The 22,809-nt window shown below is 39.2% G+C and overlaps 1 protein-coding gene across 3 annotated transcripts in view; it reads left to right on the top strand.

The window, feature by feature from the left end:
* EML1 (EMAP like 1) overlaps window positions 1–22,809 on the top strand; it is a 166,017-nt gene that overhangs the window by 52,198 nt on the left and 91,010 nt on the right. For 2 of the 3 annotated variants that reach the window (XR_010066926.1, XM_063290315.1), the window contains exon 1: window positions 21,894–22,000. The exons of the other annotated variant lie outside the window; for it this stretch is intronic. Coding sequence is in view for 1 of the 2 variants with exons in the window: in XM_063290315.1 (XP_063146385.1) it covers window positions 21,931–22,000 (70 nt within the window). In the remaining variant the exon portion in view is untranslated. Of the gene's footprint in view, window positions 1–21,893; window positions 22,001–22,809 lie in introns of those variants that run through there. 3 annotated transcript variants of the gene reach the window in all.

Consider the following 22,809-nt stretch of genomic DNA (forward strand, 5'->3'; position numbering starts at 1 on the left):
TTCAGCAGGGAGGAGCAAAAGGTAGATGTGCTGCTTCTGCTGCTCAGTTCCACCTAATTATATCATTTTCTGTAAGTTCACACACTACAGTATGACACTTGCAAATGGTGATTCATATTAGCTCTCTGTAATCCTAAGACTTTACTTGATTTCTCATTCTTGGGTGGCAGCCAAATAAAATGTAAAATAGCACAACTCTGGGGGGAAAAGGCCATTCACAAAAATCTTTTGACAAATGACCTCTTTGGTGACCAGAGCTAGAAGGGTTTTAATATTGATCTCATCTCTTTGCCTGAAAACAGGTTGATGCTTATTAAGCTGGTAATGTATGTTTACAATCTTTGAGGCATGTTGACTTTTTGCTAAATATAATAAAGCTAAAAGAAACAAGATACATCCTACTATAGCAGGGAATTAGATGCACTGCAGGAGGATCTAGGCAGAATACCTGGGCTTCAGATCATCATTATCATTTCTTTCTTTGCATTTCATTTACACTAGATTATTGGTGGTGTGGTGGTGTGAGGAGGCTGTTATCAATTGGTCAGAACTTATCAACCACATTTATGCATGTGGTACCCTATCATATGCAAACTATTCACATGATCAGATACCATGGCAGGATAATGGTATCATACATATAACGAATTGTCACATCATTAAAAAAGAACAAAAACAAGAGATGTGTGGGAACACTAGATTCTATTACATGGTTAATTTTTAATTATTTCCCAGAATTCTAAAGTAAAGTGTAGAATAACAATGACTTTAACAATCACTCTAGGTGTATAGAGTGATTTCCATGAGGCCTGTTCAAATGACAGAAACAAATACAGAATTTACCACCTCTCCAAATCCCTAATACTGCATGGTATAGGTCTACATAGAAGCATTCCATATCTGCTATTCTCCATTGCACACAACTATGCTGTGTTTGCAGGTAACTGAAATTTCACTGACAGTTCAGTTTTACTTTTCGATAAATGAGACACCATACCAATAAATTAATTAATAAATGAACAAATAAAATCTGCTTCCAAGATATGCTCAGTTGATCCCCAATGGCCCTCTGAAGGAGGACAATATCCCCCACTTTCTGGAAAGGGGATAGCTTAGTGCCTGGAGCATGCTCCAGAACATCGGAGCCAAATCAGAAAATATCCAGCCTCCTGCCCTATCATCTTATAAAAAGGGGGATTAAAAGCAGCTTCTCGTGGGAGAAACTCTTCAGACAGGTCAACTTTAGTAGGACTCTAGTAGGTAGTCCCGAACATACTGTACCTAGGGCTTTGACCTGCACCCAAAACTAGCACTCCCGAAACCAACTGGTAACCAATGCAGAGCCTGCAAAATTAGTTTTCATTCAGTGCATGAAAGATGAAATATGGTCAGCCTCAGGCTAAACCAAATTGCCAGTGGGGAAAGGTAAGAGTACAATTCAGTTTCTGTACTGTATGAGGGCATGAATGGCAACAGCCCAGCATAATGGCATCTGATGGGCTTTGGGTACAATGAATGAAAAGTAGTTCTGTTGGAAATGCTTCGGCTTTATCTAACACTTGGTGGTATTCCCAATATCAGCATGAAAACTGGGTTGGTGAATCAGAGCATCTAGATTAGTTTTCAACATTTGGCTGGCCAACTGTTGTCTGGCCAGTCGGGAGGCAGTGCAGTTGGACCATTCTGGAGATTAGGCTGCCAAGCTGGCTACAGTTTTCTCTGAATCTTGTCCTGGACTATGACTTTGTTGGATTGTTGGTGGATTTGGAGTGTAGGATTGGTGATTTTGATCTAAATGGTGGGCAGAAGATGAGTTGACTGCAACAAAGACCTTTCTGGGTGCTTTGGATGTCAGAAAGGGCCAGATTACTGTGAAAGGAGAGCAAGGGAGGAGTGGGGGTGGAGGTTTAAGAGCCAGTGAAATCCAGCCTACCTCAGTAGATCAGTATAGCCCCTCCCTGGCTTTCAGAAGGTGTAGAGAACTACAGAGATGATCTTGGAGAAAGTATGCAGCAACAGTTAACACCATGATTTAAGCCTGGGATAGAAGGACAACAATAGAAAGAAACTTAAACTAGCTCCACCTTAACACTCTTTTGTATGGGAGGGGCATTGTCAACCTTTTTAAGATTCTGTTACTATAGCCTATATCAATAAAGTCGAGTTCTAGTAAATCTTGTGGAGTTTGTTTCCTTACCTGGCCTACCTCAAAAGGTTGACAGCTTATTAAAAACAGTATTCCCAGAGAGTGTTTCCATGATTTCACCTACTGCACCACCTTTTCCTTTTTATATTTTACTGTTAGGATTATCAATTTATTTTTTAATCTTCTTTTTATTGTGTTTATATTTTAATCTTACTGTGGATGTTGTAACTTTTTTTTCTTTACATTATCTTATACTCCACCAACAGTTATAGGATTGTGGCGAGATATAAATTCAATGAGATGCTCAAAAGCCTGTCATCTCCCATTGTTTGACTCTTCCTGTCTTTTTGACTGCTCCCACGTGCACCTTAATGGGCACTAACAGTTGATAAACAAGAGGTATCTCAATAACAGATTGTGTGCATTGTATCTCTGCCAGAAAGAACCCTAGTGTTTTTTTAATACCAGGCTTAAAAAAATGGCTGTGGCACCAATGAGAAAAGCCTTTGCAAATTCCATTTGTAATACCATCTCACTCACTGCTGTAATTCTGCCCCACCTTCTCTACAGTTTGCGAGATAAATTCCAGGTTATGCAACAGAATTTATGAAATAAAATTCTACAGCAAGCAATAAGCCAAATAACAGAGTTCCTGTTTATTAGCGAAGACAAATAGAATATTCGCTTGATTTTACTTTAGTGAAGAAAACAATCAGAAAGCCTGTACAGTTGCACAGTGTTGAGTATTGTCGTTTAGGGATGAGCAGATGACTCTTGTTCTTTTTTTACAATTGCTTCTTGATTCATTGTCATGTCCTGCGAACCATCCAATTTTACATCAAACATTTTGGAAACAAATTTCAGAATTAAAAAGCATACCATTTGCTTCAGTTCTCCCTTGTTTTCTTACAGCTGAAAGAGTACTTGGTTTTCTCAATCTGATGCCCACTAGAAGTCAGATTTCACGGTCAGCATAGAGCATGCTGAGTGCAATACATTTTGAGGACAGATCTAGGTTTATCCATCAAAACTTCATATAAAGAAGACACTTTATATTATCAGATCACATTTTTATGTATAGAGTGTTTTATATAGTATGCTAAGTTCACACAAGAGAAAAAAATGTGAACTGTGAGACTGGGGTCACATATTATGATAGGTTATATTTTATTTAATGGGGGGGGGTATTCCAAAGGTGGACAGCCTGCTATTTGGCTCCCCCCCCCTCCTAGACTGGGAAAGCTGATTTAATATGATAGGTAAGCTAGATAGTATGTTGTTGTTTAAATTAGTAGTATTGCAATTTGCATTTCCAGGCAATGGATGAATCAGCTATGATGCTACTATTATAATCTTTCAATTCTTCTCTGACCAGGAATGTATGTCTTCCATTTTGAAGAAGAAAGGAGGAGATTATTCAACCCTCACTTTTGCTCCTCCCTGCAACTAGCTGCAGCTAGTATAGTATCCAGATTTTCCCTGTGGCCAAAGTGGAAGTGGAAGGTTAATGATGCCATGGAAAGTTGGGTGAGGGGAATTTAGGGCTCAAGGGGAGATTTATGCTTCTCTCTAAATGGGTCCAAGTTATTTCTGTATTGGGGCTAGTGACTCGTATTTCTGAGACAATCATAGAACAGGTGAAGAACACATTGATCCAACCAGGAATCAAACATGGAAGACTGTTTGACTAAAAATATGTTTGAGCTACTTCTCAATAGGATAATGTGTAATTCAGAGCCCCCAAATTAGGAGACAAGTTAGGATAGAAGACAGTTCCGTTAGCATTCCTAGATTTCTTATATATTTTATTGGTATTGCCAGAGGAGGATGTGATGTGTTTTAATGCTACTAATCCAAGATTTTTGAGATAAATTTGAAGGAATATTCAGATTTAAAAAAAGGAATGTGTGTGCTTGGATCAGAAAACTATATACAGCTGAAGCTTTCTTTGTTGAGGTTGACACAGCAGTCCCCACTGCTGAAACAAGCTGCTGTTTAATTCACAAGTGCCTTTTTGGCAGCATGAATAGCCCTGGGACCAACATCAAACAAAGTTCTGGCTTTGTGTGCTTATTATTTCTTTGGATCTTGGCCAGATTCAAAGGATAGTCCAACCCATTACTGCCTGTTAACCAGTCTGACTGTGTGAACAAAAGAGAGATCGGAATACATGACAGGGTTAACTAATCCACATTAATTCATCTTGCAAATGCATCTTAATGTGTGGAGTATTGATGGTAATCCATGTTTATAATTGCAAAGGTAGGAGAATAGAAAAGGGTGGCATGCTTTGTGCAATGATTAATCATGAATACATAAATCCTTAAGGGAGGGTATTTGCAACAGCTGTACCAACACATCATGAAATATGAAATTATGCAAGCAGAGCAGGAATATTGTTTCAAATTTGCAGCCAGGTACAAGTACCACTTTGTTTTTTAGAATTTGAGGCCAATATGAGGAGAGAGTACTGCTTAAAAGTTCATACTGAGTTTGTAAAACCAGTGACATGTTTCATTTTCCCCATGATACTGCCCTCTAAATTTTTGTTACATACATACATCCAGGTAGTCCTGGAATGGAAGCATAAGAAGTTCAGCATCTAAACCATATTGGAAGAAAGTTCTCAGAAAGCAGCTTGGTGCCCTCCAGAGTTTTGGAACTACAGCTCCTAGAATGGTACCTTTTCTCATGGTGGTTGGCAATTTTGGCCATCAGAGTCCCATCACATCTGGAAGGCAACCCAATGGAGCTTATTCAAAAGCTTGTAACTTAATTACCTTCTACAACATGTAATTCATAATAGGGTTATTGTTGTGTCGTGACTGCCAGGTTGAAGGCTAGTACCATGATTTTGATGAGAAAACAAACTATATACCCTAAGAGACATCAGGGGACTAAAAGGAGGAATGCTAAGGTCTATTACAGTAATCTTGTTTTCTGTGTGATAAGAACAGAGATGCATCTTGCAAAACATTACTAGCATCATCAGTTTCCTTGTGGTCACTGCTGAGACATTCCTTAATCCAACTATAATGTTGTGGGTTGCCTCAATGCAAGTTCCCACCAACAGAAATGGATTCAGATGCTCCCTTAATTCACCCAGTGAAATTGGGAATATTTTAAAAGCAGCTATTTGCTTTCATGTATTTATGCAATTCTGTGTTAATCCCTTGGAGAATTAACAATAGATTGCAAAGGCAGAAGCTTTCATGGCCAAGTCCATTTTTTCAAATATATATATAGTACTTTTTGCATCCAAATTCATCTGTTTAGAAACTGCAGTGAAAGTAAACATAAAGAAGAAACAGTTCCACAACCACTACCCTACATGGCAAGATGCCATGTTTAACCTCAGCATTCTCCAGGGGACAATAGCAAAACAGTGACGTGTCAGGGAGCATCATGAATAACTGCCTCAGAGAATTACAGGTAGTCCTCATTTAATGACCACTCATTCAGCGACCATTCAAAGTTATGACAGAACAAGTGATAGTTGTGTCTGGTCCTTGAAGTTCCGGCTGTCCCAGCACCCCCACGGTCATGTGATCACGATCTGGATGCTTGGCAACCAGTTCACACTTAGAACAGTTGCAGCATCCCATGGGCACAAGATCGCCATTTGTGACCTTGCTTGCCAGCTTCCTGCCTGGCAGGAAAGCAGAGTAGCTTTGCTCTCCATTATGCTTGACTGGTGTCCCCAGTGGGGTGTTGGTTGATACAGCTCTGTAATTGTGGCTTCATCATTCAGAGGAATACACATACATCCTCCTTTCCTAATGGATGACAAATGTTTCCCTAACTGCCTCAGAGGAAGGAAAACACTTCTGTTCCTATCTTGCAGATGAAGATGAGGGAGGTGAGTATTTGGGAGTGGATCTTATCAAAGTTTTGGAATGCTCCCTCAAAAATGGCCTCACTTGGGCCTTCCATTACAGTGATTCTCAACCTTGGCAACTTTAAGATGTGTGGACTTCAGCTCCCAGAATTCCCCACCAGCAATTCTTCTTTTATTTCTACTACTGTGTCTCAAAAATGTAGATTTCTAAACATTTTCTGTTTTTTACTTCAAGCAGGGGGTTGCAGTCCCAACACATCTGGAGGGAGGGTGCAAGATTGGAGAAAGACATAAAAAAGCAAAGGAACAACTGGATACAATCCAATGTACTGGTTTGAAATTTATCCTGAGATGTTTATATTCATAATAAGAGATGGCTGTTGGGATATGTCGATCCTTACCACAACCAGCAGATAGATTAGACAACTTATTGGGGTAGTATAGCAACACAGTCTCTCCGGTCGGAGGAGATGGGCGGTGACAAATTTGATAAATAAACAAACACTTTTGTAACCACAACAAAAAAAGGAGAGTGCATTTTCAATTTCCTAGCTGATTGTTATTGATTATTACTATTTACTATTTTAAGTAAAAGCAATTCAACATTTTACATTCCATGAGAAAATGTTTTCCCCTTTAGAACCTGCTGGTTCTAAATGAATGAACAAATAACATTTTAAAAAATGGATTGCTCGATACAAATGGATAACCTGTTCTCACAGTGGTGAATTTACAGCATATAAATGTATTCGTGTTGTAATATTTATGGTGCTGATTGCTAATTTAACCAAATGTGCAGCTGTTCCCTTGAGATGTCCCTATTTACCATAATTGCATTGTGTCTTGATGAGAAAATTTAATTTACAATAATGTAAGAAAATGGAAAATACTTTTTATCAACCAGTATAATCCTTATTACTAAGTTTGTGGGGGGTTGCTTGTCAAATTAATGATGTGCTAGTTTTAGAAAGTATTGCTTACTTGGGATTGATTTGCATAAATATTCTTCAGAAATTGTAACTATAGCCATACAGTTGTTAGATTCACAAAACATGCATAACCTGGTTACAGAGTTATTTTTATTTTATTTATTTGTCATATTTTTATTACCACCCATCTCCCCCAATTTTCTCAGTTTCCATAATATAGGGAATCATAAATTAAGCTTTAAGAAACATACAGATATACTATCCCACTATTCCTTTTCGGGGTAAGTAATGTTAAGCAAAGTGCACAAAAGGAGTAAGAAACAAGAAGCCACAAAGAAATTAAAAGCATGAGATAAAAAGGAAATACCACTATAGTAAATCTAGTTTACATCAGTGCTATTCACCATACCTCTCCATAACCTTTTATCCTTGCTTCCACCACATCTACATCATCTCATAGTAAAGGTAAAGGTAAAGGTTTCCCTTGACATGAAGACAAGTCGTGTCCGACTCTAGGGGGCGGTGCTCATCTCCGTTTCAAAGCCGAAGAGCCGGCGTTTGTCCATAGACACTTCCGTGGTCATTCTTAAAATTTCTCTTTTCAGGATCTTATAAACTTCATCCAACCAAAACTTTCTTAGTCTTGATTAGTCCTGCTCTTAACCCATTCACTCTTCCTTCATAATGTTTCACAATTCATTTTCTCTTATTAGCTGATCTGGTTAAACATGCTGTAAGAACATAGCCAAATATAATGATCCTGAGAATTATAACCACATTACACAAGTGATTATAGTATACATAAGCTAATTCAGGGAAAAGGAAAACATGGAGTATAAAACTCCAAAGTATAATCCTATGCATTTCTATCCAGAAATGAGTTCCAATGGCTCAAATAGGCCTTACTTTTCAGGAAGTTAAACCGCTGAGCTGCCGATCGGAAGGTCAGCGGTTCGAAACCGCGCAGCGGGGTGAGCTCCCGTTGCTAGTCCCAGCTCCTGCTCACCTAGCAGTTCGAAAACATGCAAATGTGAGTAGATCAATAGGTACCGCTTCGGCGGGAAGGTAACGGTGTTCCGTGTCGTCATGCTGGCCACATGACCATGGACGGGTCCTTACGGACAACGCCGGCTCCAAGGCTTAGAAACGGAGATGAGCACCGCCCCCTAGAGTCGGACACGACTGGACTTTACGTCAAGGGAAACCTTTACCTTTACCTTTCAGGAAGTATTTATTGGATTGCAATCCTTGGTCTACCAGTTTCCTCTATAATTAACTTGCCCTACCACATTGGGTGAAATAATCTTACAAGATGGGATAGGGAAGGAATGAGTGTGTGACCAAGGATCCCATGCTTTGGGAGGGCTTGTGCTAACTAGCATCAAAGGTATGGGGAAGTGGCTTTCTTCCTTTTTCTTGCCTGTAATCCTCTTTTGTACTTACGTTCTGTAGCTTTCCTAAAATAAAATATATACCCTATGTATGATTCTGGATTTAGTAGATTCTTGAAAGGAGATGGTACAGGAACCTCCTTTTCTACTTATTATATATGCCTTTGTAACATTTACAATCAGAGTTCTTCAACAAATACCCTCGGTATTTGTTGGTCCTGCTATTCTCAGAATTTATTTGTGAAATTTATACACCACCTCAGTCCAACTGGACTCTATGATATATAAATACAACAAAGACTGAACATACACTGATGGCTCCACAATCAACCCTGGAAAAGACAAGTCTTGACAGCTTTCAGGAAGGCCAACCTAACGGGGGCTATGCTTACCTCAGAGAGTAAGCTGCTCCATAGGAGGAGAACCCCTACAGAGACACCTGTCTTTGCATGCCTTAGATCACCTCCTGGTAGGTGGGAACTCTAAGCAGTTCTGACTATCCAGAACAAATGGGTAGTTCTTATTAGGGAAAGGTGGTCTCTTAGCCATTTAGGTGTTTAAAGGTAGTGACCAGCATCTTGAATTGCACTTGGAAACTGGAAGAATTCTCAGCTAGCATGATCCAAGGCTGGTAACTGTATTTGTAGCACAACTGCAGGGCACCTTGATTCCCATTCTTGCCTAGAATTTTAAGAAATGCATTTCCCACCTATTTAAAGGCACCATGTGGAGGAAGTCTGCTTTAAGGATACTTACTGTAACATGCTGATCATAGTGTCACCCTTGAAAGCTCAGTTTGAAATACCTCACAAAAGTCCTGATGATTACATGAGCTGCCAAAATGGTAAATCTAAATGCAAATACAGGAGTTATCTAGTTTATTTATAATAAGGTTTTGATGGTATAAGTGATATGATGAGGATGTTTACTGTATTTAGTTTCAAGCATTTAAACATTTTAAAGTATTAATTTGCATTTACAACATCTTAGAGCATACCCAGAACTCAGTGCTCTTGAACTAAAATTACATATTAGTCACAATTTCACGTTACAATGCCTATGGGAAGGTTTCCACAGATATGAATTACCATGCTTTTGATGTCAAAATGCGGAAGAGTATCTTTTGATATGCAGTACCTAGTAGTTTTGATAATCAGTCCTCTTGCAACATGGTTGAGAATAATGAGGGAAAATGGCAAACAGCACATTCCGTATTCAGATGCTCAGAGCATATGAGTTCTAAAGAAGATGGTAGGAGCAAAATCCCTTTTGCCTTACAAATCAGAATCAATTATACACTCACACTAAGCCATGGAGATGATTCTTAATCATTTTGCAACAGATTTTGTGGAATCCCTTTGTTTTGACAGAATATATCAGCATTATTTGCGGTTTAATGTTTTACACTGAATATATTTTAATCTGGACACTGTGATGGTCAATGGTGGTTTTGATTCAACATGCTTGTAAAGTTTACTCATAAGGAGTAAAATTTTTTTTTTAGGTTTTTGATTTGCCAGAACTATAAACAAGATAGAAAAAAATGGAACTTGCTGAATTCTCATTTGATGTAATGATGTAATGAAGCTCATTTGATGTAGTGGTTAAGGCACCAGGCTAGAAACCAGGAGACTGTGAGTTCTAGTCCCGCCTTAGGCATGAAAGCCAATTGGGTGACTTTGGGCCAGTTACTCTCTCTCAGCTCACAGAGTTGTTGTGGGGAAAAGAGGAGGAGGAAGGCATATTAGCTATGTTGGCCACCTTGAGTTATTTATAAAAATAATAAAGGCAGGATAGAAAAATAAAATAAAGCAATGAGGAATTCTGGAATTTGGTATTCTCTAAATGTACTACCTTTCAACTCCCTGAATTCTAAAACTCTGAGCATACTAGCCGGGAATTTTGGGAGGTGAAATCCAATATATCTAGAGGGTACTAAGCTGTGGAAAGGTGTCCCAGCCTAAGAGGCATAAAGATAAACCACAATTCTCAGCTAAAAGTTAAAAAGTTTGGTTATATTGTAATCAAATTAATAAATATCACCATCTCTTTTGATAATGACTACTTATGACTGAAATATTTTGAAGAAACTTTGCATTTCACAACAACCTTGGGTAATTTGCTCTAATTTAGCTTTATTGTCCAATTTCCCCAAGACATATAAAATGATATAACATTGATTCAATTTTTATTGATGGTTGCCAAATCTGTAACTAATCTTTTGCTTTGCATCAGTGTTATTTAAAAACATGGGAAATATCATTGGCACGAAAATTAATAGCACAGCAAGTAGTCAAACGAATTTTAAGAATTCTTTAAAGATAGTTTTACCCACATTTGGACTCTGGCTTTTAGATTATTAATAAAACAATTTATATTAAATTATCTTCATCTATGCAAATGTCCTTTTGGCAAAAATATTTAATATGGATATTTAAAATTGTATTTATACATGTATTTATATGATTATAAACACATGTATATTCCCAGACTAGGTGATTTTTTTAAAGAAAAAGTTCCTGTGTAGTTTCTGCTTAGTTTTGTTTATGATCTTTATTATACTTTTAAACATGTTAATGTTTTCTTGATGCATTGCTTAAATGAATGTATTTTTTAAAAAATGTGTTTAAAATGTAATGATTTTTAAATACATACCTTGAGAGAAAATGCACTTTAAAATGCTTATTTAAATGTGAATGTAGATTTTGTTTAAAATATTGATTATGTGAAAACAGAATGGAATGGATTTTTGAGTGAGTGTGCTTGAAAATGACATGAACAAAAATTAGAACTGTTCCATTTTCTTTTATGGCTCAGAGATAATAACCTCCCATTTTATGTCATTCAAAGGGATGTGCTTTCAGACAGATGGCTTCTGAATTTTTTCCCCACATAAACTAATTTGGATTTGTACAAATCCATCAACAGTATTGTTGATTGAACAATGATTTATGGAAAGATATTTTAGTGGTTGTCTCCTACTTCTCAGAGGTCCATTAAAAATGCTTCCAAATCTATTATACTGCTATGCATACTTGTAAGCATATTATTTCCCTCTGTCTCATGTTGTGCTTTAGTAGTCTAACGAGATTATAAAGCATCAAGCAATCCAAGCAATGAAATTACCAGAATGTTTCTCCTTTTGCTAATCTTTGTCCCCAAATATGATAATATCATACGCTGATATTCGCAGACTAAAACTTAAAGTCATTCTATCCCCAAAATGAAGCACTGAAAAATAACATTAACAGTAACAAAACAAAGCACTGAAATGCGCACAGGTCACATATGGTAAGTTTCCTTTACATGAGATTTCAATAATAATTAGATTAATTTTGTCTAGATGTTATTCCTTATTAAATCGTACAGCTGTAATATTATTATTTCATTTCTGAAAGCAAAGAAGGCCAATTGGCAGCCCAAGCCAGATATGGCACCTTACTGGCCTCTACAAGTGACCTAATAAAATATAACTTAAAAAATTGGTAACATAAAAAGTTCCATATGTTGATGAGGGAGGAGAGGTAGACCAAAATCTTTTACGTCATTTTTTCTCTATTTAAATCCATCAGAAAGAGTTTTTACAACTGTTTTATGGTATTTAGGATATACCTACTAAGAATTGTGAAGTAACATTTCCTTGCAGTTTTCCTGAGATCTGGAAGGAAGTGGTTTGCCACTGCCTTCTTCCAGAATGTGTTTGGACTTTCCAGTCTAGTTTGAGCCCGTGATTACTTGGGGTCTCCTTTGTTTGAGCACAAAACTGCCAGGTGCTGCTGCTGCCTGTACAAAGTTCTTTTATTTTTTAGCATATTCCATATGTAACCATATTTTTTCATTGTACATTACAGTCAACAGTAATCTATTTTGAAAGTCCAAGACATATCTGTGCTTATAAAACCAAAAGCACAATACAAAATTCTAGTACTGTATCATAATCTATTGACAACACAACAGGCTCAAATGAAATTATAAGGAAAAAATTAAAAAGAAATTGATGATGCCAAATACTGAGAAGTTACATGGCATTCAAAAATACCCTTCAGATGAAGTTCAGCAAAAACAAGGAGCAAACAGGTGTATCTGCATGGGGGGAGGGATGTCAAAATAGGCAAGATGGCAGCCAGAGTGTCACAACTGAAGGCTTTTTTGTTTGTGCTTGTGACATCTGGGAGTTGGGAGAAATGCTTCAGAATCATATAGAGATGATGCTTAACTTCTATAACATAACTTCTATAAGCTGTATACACAGGACTGTATGTCTCAAATTCTGAAGTAGTTTAATGCAACCAGAACATATGTAATAGGACAATGCAGAATTTGAGGAATATTATAATGTATGCAGTAAATCTTTGATCAAAATATACCGAGTAACTTAACCTATCTACCTGCCTTTCTTCTCTCTTCCTTCTGTCCTTCTCTCTCTCTCTGATAGTCCAAACAAAGTGATATCCTAGTTATGAGAAGATAGTTAAAACTAGCAGAAATACAAATTTTTGGTAAATGTCTGATTTTTATACATTTAATTATGGATCACTGAACTTGTAGAAAAGGTTATTAAAAAGGTAAGAATGACAATTTTTTTTCAAAATATGCCAACTTCTTTGAAATATGGCATAATTTCATTGTATGGAAAAAAAAGTTAATTAAAGGACATCAGGAAACTCCCATGCCTTGTTACAGAAATACATAAGGATAAGGATAAAATCCTTACATTCATCTAATACTGTAAACTTTCCAAAATATAGTTATCACTTAATCCACATATACAATATTTCTTACGTTATTGCTATTTACATTGTTGATGGGGGAAAGTTAGTAATGTATTAGTTACTTCTCAGTTCCAGTACAATTACCTAAAGGTCTATTCAGCATTCCCAATGACTTCAGTGACACTAATTTCTAGGTACATAATTCTATACATGTTTATTTATTAGTAATTCAGACTGTGTTCAGTGGTCTCGTTCTCAGGTTATGTACAGAGGAAATTTAGGGTTATATTCTTTTACACCTTATATGCAATATCTTTGTACTCCTGCATATATCTGCACATAGTGTGTTAATAAATACTCAATTCAGTAAATGTTGTTATAACAAATCTATCATAAACCTTATATGCATTTTCCATCTTTCTTCCTAAGAATTCAGTGTTACATACCTAATCAGCCATCCAGATACTGACTAAATCAAGGTTTGATTAGCATCTGCAATATGCTTGCATAATATACTTTGAATCTGTCCTCTGTGTATTATATCCTTCAGTGGTCCACGGTGTCCAGATGTTTTTATAATTAAGACCTTCTCTCCAACCTTAATATGATGCCCAAGCATTCATGAAAGGCAAGTCTGTCTTGCAATATGCAATTCCAGCACAAAGACAATTTAGATGTATGAACTAGTCCCAAACCCAAAGTATTTTTAAATGACCTATGATGTACTATCCCATTTACTTTGCAGAATATTATGAAAGCTGTGAGATAATATTAGCAGAGCTCTTGTAACCCTGGGCTGTTATTTATAATTATGATAAAAATCATAATCTACCAAAAAGGTAATGTTTTTAGATGCAGTGATTCACTAATTTCACACTATGGTGGGATCACTATGGACACATGCAGAAATTGTTTGGCATCAAAGTCAGACATGATGAGATTTTCATCAATTTATACAGAACATGTTTGACATCTTAATGAAGTATCTATTACAGTTGGGTTGACATCTCGCTGAAAGTGCTATAATTATATTAAATTGTGCACTACTTAATAGGAAATTATCCTCCTTAACCATTTTGCAAGGAATGGAAAAAGATAATCTAAACCTACTTCTAGATGGGTTTTAATGTCTTTGCGAGTTGTAACAGAATGTGGATCCAGATGCACATTCAGATGTATGTTCCACTGCAAGCAATATAATACAGTTACGATGGCTTTCACATTTAGATGTGCATTTATTTGTACATTCACTTCCTGATCTGCATGCACACACTCATTGAATGGTCCATTTTCTGGGTTTGCACAATACACTGAACCATCAACCAATCCTATAGGCTGGTTTGCACAAAATGGTAAGACCCTCCCCCACAAAACCCAATGAAGGTCAACACTAATCAAACATACTATGATGTGAAAATGCTTCTACTGTTTTCTGTATTGTGTGGATACAACCAGTAGATACTATGTGTAATAAGGAAACTTGTTCCTAAGTTAAGGACAACACCTATCAGGAAGTACAGATATTGTGAAAAGGGGTATCTGCTGCGATCCTCCCAAATTAAGCACTTTCTGGTCCCATTCTTTCAAAAAGAAATTATTTAAACAGAAGTTGAATTCTGAAGTTTGAATTAATGGTAACAGCATTTTGATTTTATTGGATTGTACTCATACTTCCTGGAGGCTCAGGTATTACCAAGTAGATCATATACTACTGGTGAATTTTTAGCAGTAATGCAGTGGTATTTACAAGATTGGTATAGTTTAGGCTGATGAGCAGCATGTTTAGTCTAAACAATGCATATTACAGAGATTTCTATTCATACAGCTTGCTTACAGTTTGGTGTCAGGCCTGCACAACTTTCTTGTGGCCTGGTTGCTCTTTTTTTTCCTTTCCAGTTTGCTTTCTCAGATCATAGGAAATGTGGCTGCCAACGCTGTAAGAGAGCAGGGCTAAAATTTTCAGTTCTTTATCCCTTTTGGCTTAGGTGGGATTTATGGAGCCATTAACACTCATTTTGCTTCTTAATAATAGAAAATGAAATAGAAAAAGCTGTTCTAACCATTGCAACTTCTTTTATGTATGGTTGCTCTTGAAAAAAGTCTGGAAACTGCAACTAATGCAAAACGCAGTGGCTAGACTGCTGACTGGTGTGAAGTACAGGGATCACACGCTCCGTCTATTGAAATAACTACTACACTAGTTGCCACATTTGGGAAATTCCTGACAGATATTAAGACATTGGTAGTACCCCTCTCTGTGGCTCCCAGGCTATGGAATGCTTTGCCATTGGCCCCGTCTTACGCTATTGAGGAATAGGACATGGATATTAATTAATTTTGCTTTTAATTGTATTGAATTTAATATTCCTGGTATGTTGGTTTTGACTGCAGCAAGTACCTTGAGTGAGAAGCAGAATATAAGCAGAGAGGCTGGGTAGGATTCTAATAGATAACTAAATATCCAGGCCAATCTTGGCAGAGTGTTAGGAGTTTTGATGTGAAATGAGTGGCTTGAACTACAAAACTCATAAAACTTTCTATCACTGGAAAAAGGGGCCAACACTGTTGGCTATGCCTAGAATGCTCTGAGGATTGTAAAAGAGGTGCTGGTGAGTTACACAGACTGCACCCCTATGAGTGACATGATGTTATAACGTAAGGGTGGGTAATCTTGCTGTGGCTGCAGACCAAGTTTATTTTGTTCCAATTCATTTCAGTCAGGGATACAATGGATCCAGTTCAATTGCACAGAAAGGCCAGAATTTTCCAGTTTTTCTTTTTAAGTAAAATAGTTACACTAAGCCTATTTACAGTTATTTGACAGTTTGTTATGATGCTTTGAAGCTTCATGATGTAGGGATCATTTACAATTAGCAGGCTGACCACTCCTGATATAGATGAGCCATTGATGTGGCACTGAATTTTAAGATCTCAGACTAACAGTGTTTCCAGAGGAATGTGTCATGAGCACTGATGGTGAGCAGGAGGGGGCCCCTATCCAGGGGGAAAGCGCATGCATAGTAGCGAGAATTTGAGCTGTCATTCAAAGAGACACAGAACAGACCCGCCTTAACTTTTGGGGCTTATCTGTATGGGTTTTTCCCACGCTTCTTCAGTTTGGTAGGATTTTCTGTCTAACGTAGCAGTAATAAAACACTAGAGACTTATTCCTCGTCTCAGCGTGGTTCCTGCCTGTTAGGACAGAATGTATGTCAAAACAGTGAAGTTGGTGGTTGCAGAGGCACGATTGAAGCCTCACCCCTTTTGTATGTGCATAGATGTGGCACATATTACAAAGGGGCCAGGCTTCACACTACCACAACTGCCATCTTTACTTTGTTGTATCTTCCCCTCCCCCAATGCCACTATCTTAGACACATGTCTTTCCTAGTTTTGTTAAATTCTGTTACAGAGATGTCAGGGATTGAGCCTAGGACTTTCTGGACGCAAAACCTCCCTCTGCTCCTATCCAATGGCCTTTTTAAAAACCATGGTGGTTAGTTGAATCAGCTCAGTCAGGAGGCCAAAATAATCAGCTTGGTTTTGCATTAAAACAATTAAAAGTAATGACATGTCCTTGCCTAAAGACCTTGAAAAGATCTGTCATTTTGCCATGAATTAGCTGTTCTCCTATGGCCAGCATCCAAAATATGTCAGTCTTGGCTGAACAACTATGCAGAACTGTGAATCTTTTTTCTTTTTCTTTCTTTTTCTTTCTTTCCCCCCCTCTCTCTGAGAGAGAGAGAGAGGATTTGGCTACTCAACTGTATATTTTGTTTTGGGGATGATTTATCAATATATGAATTCTTATTTGCCCTTGCAAATCTTACCTAGTCTACAAAATTCAGAGCACTACAGACTCAACAGCAAAATAGTAAAAAACATATAGAGATACTAGAGCATGTGGTATCTTGGCTGAGCTCAAAACAGCTAAGGACAGTCAGCCATGGTTACTCATTGAAGAAGGTGTGTCTGCTAAAATAGGATCCCTCAACAGCTATAAGAGGGAGCATGAAATTCTGTTCCTGTTATTGGTGACATGTCTAAAGACTTCCCTGTTTGCATTGGTGTGAGGTAGTGCATTGCATCTTCACTGCTGTTCAACACTGTGATCGATGCAGTCACATGGAAGGTCTTTGCTGGTTGGCATGGCATCAAATCTGGATATGATTAATTCATCACAGATCTAACATTTGCTGATGGCAGTGTGATTTTTACAGACAGTGAAAGAATCCTATGACATCCTCCTTGATATAAAAACTGCTGCTTATCCATATGGCTTAATCATCAATACTGACAACACTAAGATATTCTCAACTAATTGCTCTCGAGCAACCATCTACTTTGATGGAGCTCAGCTTGAGCAAGTTGAATCATTTAGATATCTCAGCAAAATTGTCCAAGAACAGAAAACAGCTGCCATAGCCAAAAGCAACAATGGACTTGGCCAGGATGCCTCAGCCTTCAGAGAACTGACATGGTGCCTCTGGCAAAAAACCAACAAAAACACGTAAGCACTGCTACCAAAATGCATATCTACTGATCACTACCAATGCTGCTGTATGGTGCAGAACCCTGGACCTTGCCTCAAAATGATTTGAAAAAGCTCAGAGTTTTCCAAAGTGCTGCTTATGCTGAATATTAGCAATTTCAATCTATGATAAAATACCAAATACAACAAAGAATGGTGCTGCAACCAACCTACAGTAGCTGATGAAATTCAAAAACACTGAATGTGGTGGTTTTGCCACATGGGCCTTTTCTGACTTCTTTATCAATTGCTCCAGAAATCACGTCCCGTAGTTTTCAGCCAAAGAAAAACTTGGTTCAAAACTTGTGGAAGAGGATCTAGTGAAACCTAAGACTTTTAACCCAACAGAAGTGAAACTAGCTCACAACAAACTTAAATGAAGGAATAAGCTACATGACATCAGACCCAAAGCACCTAGAGATGCATACTGATTATACTGTGGGTTGTTACCCAAGTTAAGAACCTCAAGTTTTAAGATCAAAGCCTGGATACTACCTGAATGGCAAACCCCTAGAAGGTATGAAAGCCGCTGGCTAGACTGGAAAGTAAAAAAATCAGAAGAATACATCCAGTTACCAAGAACTGAGCTCAGCTGAAAGGAGATTTTAAATTCACTCATCTACTTCTTGTTGTAATCCTGAACAGCTGTGTGAATGGAGTTTCTTGTTTATTCGTTTAGTTGCTTCCAACTCTTCGTGACTTCATGGACCAGCCCACGCCAGAGCTTCCTGTCGGTCGTCAACACCCCCAGCTCCCCCAGGGACGAGTCCGTCACCTCTAGAATATCATCCATCCACCTTGCCCGTGGTCGGCCCCTCTTCCTTTTGCCCTCCGCTCTCCCTAGCATCAGCATCTTCTCCAGGCTGTCCTGTCTTCTCATTATGTGGCCAAAGTATTTCAGTTTTGCCTTTAGTATCATTCCCTCAAGTGAGCAGTCTGGCTTTATTTCCTGGAGGATGGACTGGTTTGATCTTCTTGGAGTCCAAGGTACTCTCAGAATTTTCCTCCAACACCACAGTTCAAAAGCATCGATCTTCCTTCTCTCAGCCTTCCCTATGGTCCAGCTCTCGCAGCCATATGTTACTACAGGGAACACCATTGCTTTAACTATGCGGACCTTTGTTGTCAGTGTGATGTCTCTGCTCTTAACTATTTTATCGAGATTTGTCATTGCTCTTCTCCCAAGGATTAAGCGTCTTCTGATTTCCTGACTGCAATCATCTAACAAAAACTAGTTCCTTAATCATGTAGTACCACACTGGGAGATATGTTTATCAACCTGTTTAGGATACCATGTTTTAGAGAAATTTACAAAGAAGATATATATCTGAATGTTCTGGAATCTAACATTCCATAACTTGGATGTTCCAGAGATCATCTCTATAAATGGCATGGTTAAAAAGGTACTGTTCCGTTCCTCTAGCACTTTCTCTCTTCAACGTGAACATACTTGGTTGTATTTTATTATATATTCTATCCTATCCTATCCCAACAATGGGACTAAGCCCCAGCCTCAGAAAACTCCTGCTGCCCTAGGCCATTTTTTGAACCGTATCAGTCAGCACAAAAAATGTAGAACATTTTTGATGAGCAAAAGGTAAGTTTTGTTTTGTAAAGAGCAAAAACTGAGAACTCAAATGCACCTAAAATGTATCCTTCCCCCCTTGCCCTTTAATCTTAAAGAAACAGGAGCCCATTAAAAGTGGAAGAAAAATGTTTAAATGGTCTCTGTTCATTACAACACGACAGGTCTGCTACATAGACTAGTTACTACAGTTTTCTAAGGCATCATGTAATTTCTTTGATTCTGATTTAGAGTACTGTCTAAACTCAGACATGATTAGTTGTAAGTCAGTTTATGAATTATTGTGTTGTGCAAACCCAAACAATTGTAGGTTATTCAATTAAATTATGGTAAAATATACCACAGTTTAGCAGTGTGGGATTAAGCCATAGCACTGCTTGCTATATCCGGAATATATCACAATGCTCTTACAGAGGATCAAACTTTATTCTACATTATTATACAGCAGTTACTTTGGTTTCTCCATGCACTTTTCAGGTGGGCCAGAAATTTCATTCCCTATTACCATTCGCTGTAAAGCTGAATAGTTTCAGCAGTTTAATACCTCTCAACCATTATATATAGCACAATAGTCCTAACAGTTCACTCCTGGACAAATTTATTCAGAATTACCTCTGAGTTTACTTCCGAGTGTGAAGTTACAGAATTTCAGCTTAAGGAGGACTAGAATCTTATATTTGGGAGTAAGGAAGACTAAATTTAATGGGAATTACTTCCCACTAAATGCTGAACATGCATTCAACATATACATATGTACAATTCTGATTTTCTTCATGTTATGTGCATCAGGATCTGTTTCAAACTCTGAAAAAACTTGCTGTAAGTCCCTCCTCTGGGCGATGCACATGTATACTAAATTCGCTACAGAACTTTTATCCATAGAAAAGCCGTTTTAAAATCATCTTGGAATTCCTCCAGCCCTCCCATGTAACTAATGACAGATTTCCTTCTTAGCATCAATTAAAGCTGCAATCCTAGGTACGCGTACTTGGGAGTAAGGCCGATTACTCTATGTTAAGGCATTCAGGGTTGCACGGCATGATTTGCAAGTTGAGGCCCACTTCTTTAACCGTAAGCCCCTTTTAATTATGCCGGACTTTCTAGTAAAGAGGCGTGAACTAGAACACAGTAGTTTTAAAAGCCAGTGTCGGAAGTATTTTAAGCAGTCACAAAACATTCGCCCAGCACCTCCCAGTTGTTCAGAAACAGCAGGCAGAGAGACATCTGCTCTTCGACCAGCATCAGAAATGTCTGCTGTTCCTTCAATAACGTTCGTTTATCGATTGCATCGCTCCGCCCTCGGTAATCTCCCGTTACTACCAGAAACTTTTCGCCAGAATCTCTTTTCCTCTTCCTTCCCCTTTCACTTTCTCTCTTCTTGGGCCTCCCGCGGTTCCCGGGTCCTCCCCAAATAGTCGCCAAATCTCTGTCCCGCTTGTTCGGCCTCCTCGCTCCCTTGCCTTATTTTGAAAGGGGAGCTGGAAGGAACATCATCCCCACGACTGGGCGGGGCAGAGCACTTCAGGCTGAGAAGGGCGCCGTTTGCAGTCGCTAAAACCGGAAAGGTTTCTGCTTCTTATCGGGAAGGCCAATGTACGGAAAGGATGAGATGTGTCAGGATCTAAGACTGCTGGAACTTATGGTTTCTCTCCTTAATGTGGATGCAGCAATTCCTGATACGTGCTGGGAGTGATGAAAAGGCATTCTGCACATGCTCGGGACCCCGTTTTTAAATTACGCTTTCATATTGTAGTGGAATCTCTCTGGAGGGGTCTTCTGCACTGCAGCACGTACAGTATTGTGGAGTCCTTGGTGCTACAAATATTCGCTTCGATTGATACATACAATATTTGCAAGCAGCCCTGTGAGCAGTCTACTGTACTTCGCGTCCCAGGGATTGATTATTTTTCACTGATTTACTTAGGGACAATGTGCAGGAAAGAGCTCATTCCACAGGGAATTCCGTATACATTCCCTTTTTTTAAAACTCTGCCTCGGCTATTTTGATCCTTGCCCTTACAGACGCTTCTCCTTTAAGCACACCCTATTTGTGGATGGAACAGCCTTCGGATCGCTACCCGGATAGCTGCACAAACCAATCCTCTTAGCTGTGCTGTGGTGTCAAGGTTGGAAGAGTGATTAAGGGCTAGGTGCCGGCGAGATAGCCTCTTATCATCCTAGGAAGCCCCAGATAATGCTTTATGAAATCACCCTTCCAAAGGATGCCGTCCAGCTCCCTTCGTGCGGAGCAATGAGCTTTGTTACTGCCTTCGGAAAGAAACGGATTGCAACCTAAATTGGGGGCGAAATGCAGCCCGCTCGCCTTCCATTCAACGGCAGGGTAGGGAAACGTGGTCCATCTTTTTCCAAGTCGCGAAGAATAACATCGCCGTTCTTAACTTGGCTCTTTAGACAACAGGCGGAGGGGGTGGGACTTCATTATGCCTAACTCCCCCCAAGTCTCAGAGAGGCAGCCCCATTCTCCCCCCACCCCTCTGCCCCCTCCCCTTTCAGCGGAGGAGAGAAGCGGCGGCGACCCAAGCCACGGTGGAGTGAATGCGTTGTCATGGCAACTGGCAGAGGCAGGAGGCGGGCCGGCCCCAGCCGCCCCAGCTCTTCCTCCGCTCTTGGACTGTGTGGGTGAGAGAACGGAGCGAGCGAAACAGCAGAAGAGCAGCCTGAGTTGAGGAGAGCGGGGGAAGAGGAGGGAAGAGAGGCTGGAAGAGGGGTGATTTGGACTGGGGTTGGAGGGCCAGGATCCCAGGGGAACGGAAGCGGGGCGCGAGATTGGCTTCGGGATGATGGAGGACGGATTCTCCAGTTACAGCAGCCTCTATGACACTTCTTCGCTTCTGCAGTTCTGTAATGGTAAGGGGAGGAAAGTAGGATACCAAACGTGCATGCGCGCACAGAGGGAGAATCCGAGATCAAGGGCCTCTGGGGATGGGTGGTGGTGGTGGTGGGTGGGCATCGCCCTGAAGTCGAGCGGCCGCGGCTTCAGTTTTGTGCCTTGCAAAGATGGGCTGACTTGGCAAGTGGGGTGGATGTGCCGGAGAAGCTGGCAAGGCATAACCGGCCCCGCCAGTCCCCAGCTTTCCTGCTTGGAGGAAGAATAGGGCCTTTTCAGGGCTTTTCTCTTCTTTCTACCTTACACTTTAGTTTTAGGTTAAGTGGAGAACAAGCACTTCGCTTCACCGGCACTCTTATTTTGCATGACCGAAAGAAACGCATGGTGTTTTAGTTAGCCGCCTGCGAAGGCTCGGGAGAGGGCGAGAGCTGTGCCTGCCTGTGCCCCCCCCCCTTTTACAGGAATGCATAGACTTATGTCTGATAGAAGGTCGTGAAGAGAGTGGAAAAGAAAGTAAAAACTCATCTTGCGTCTACGGAGGGAAGAAAGCAGTTTCTATTTCTGGGCTTAACTTCTAGGAACCGTCCCGGGATTAAATGCTGGGTTGATTGACCTGTTCCCTTGCTTTACAGTCTTTAGTTCTGAATAAGCAAAGAAAACATTCAGAATTATAAGGAGTGTATATATATTTGTGAATCATATTATTAATGTCAGCCATTGAAGTTTTATTCTGATGATGAATTTTATTCGTTCACATACTGCACTGCATGAAAGATTTATGGTTTCTTGTACAGTTATTTTTAAAGTAAACACAAGTCTTGAGATGGAA

The sequence above is a fragment of the Candoia aspera genome, chromosome 1 (assembly GCF_035149785.1).
Source record: "Candoia aspera isolate rCanAsp1 chromosome 1, rCanAsp1.hap2, whole genome shotgun sequence".
Taxonomy (NCBI): domain Eukaryota; kingdom Metazoa; phylum Chordata; class Lepidosauria; order Squamata; family Boidae; genus Candoia; species Candoia aspera.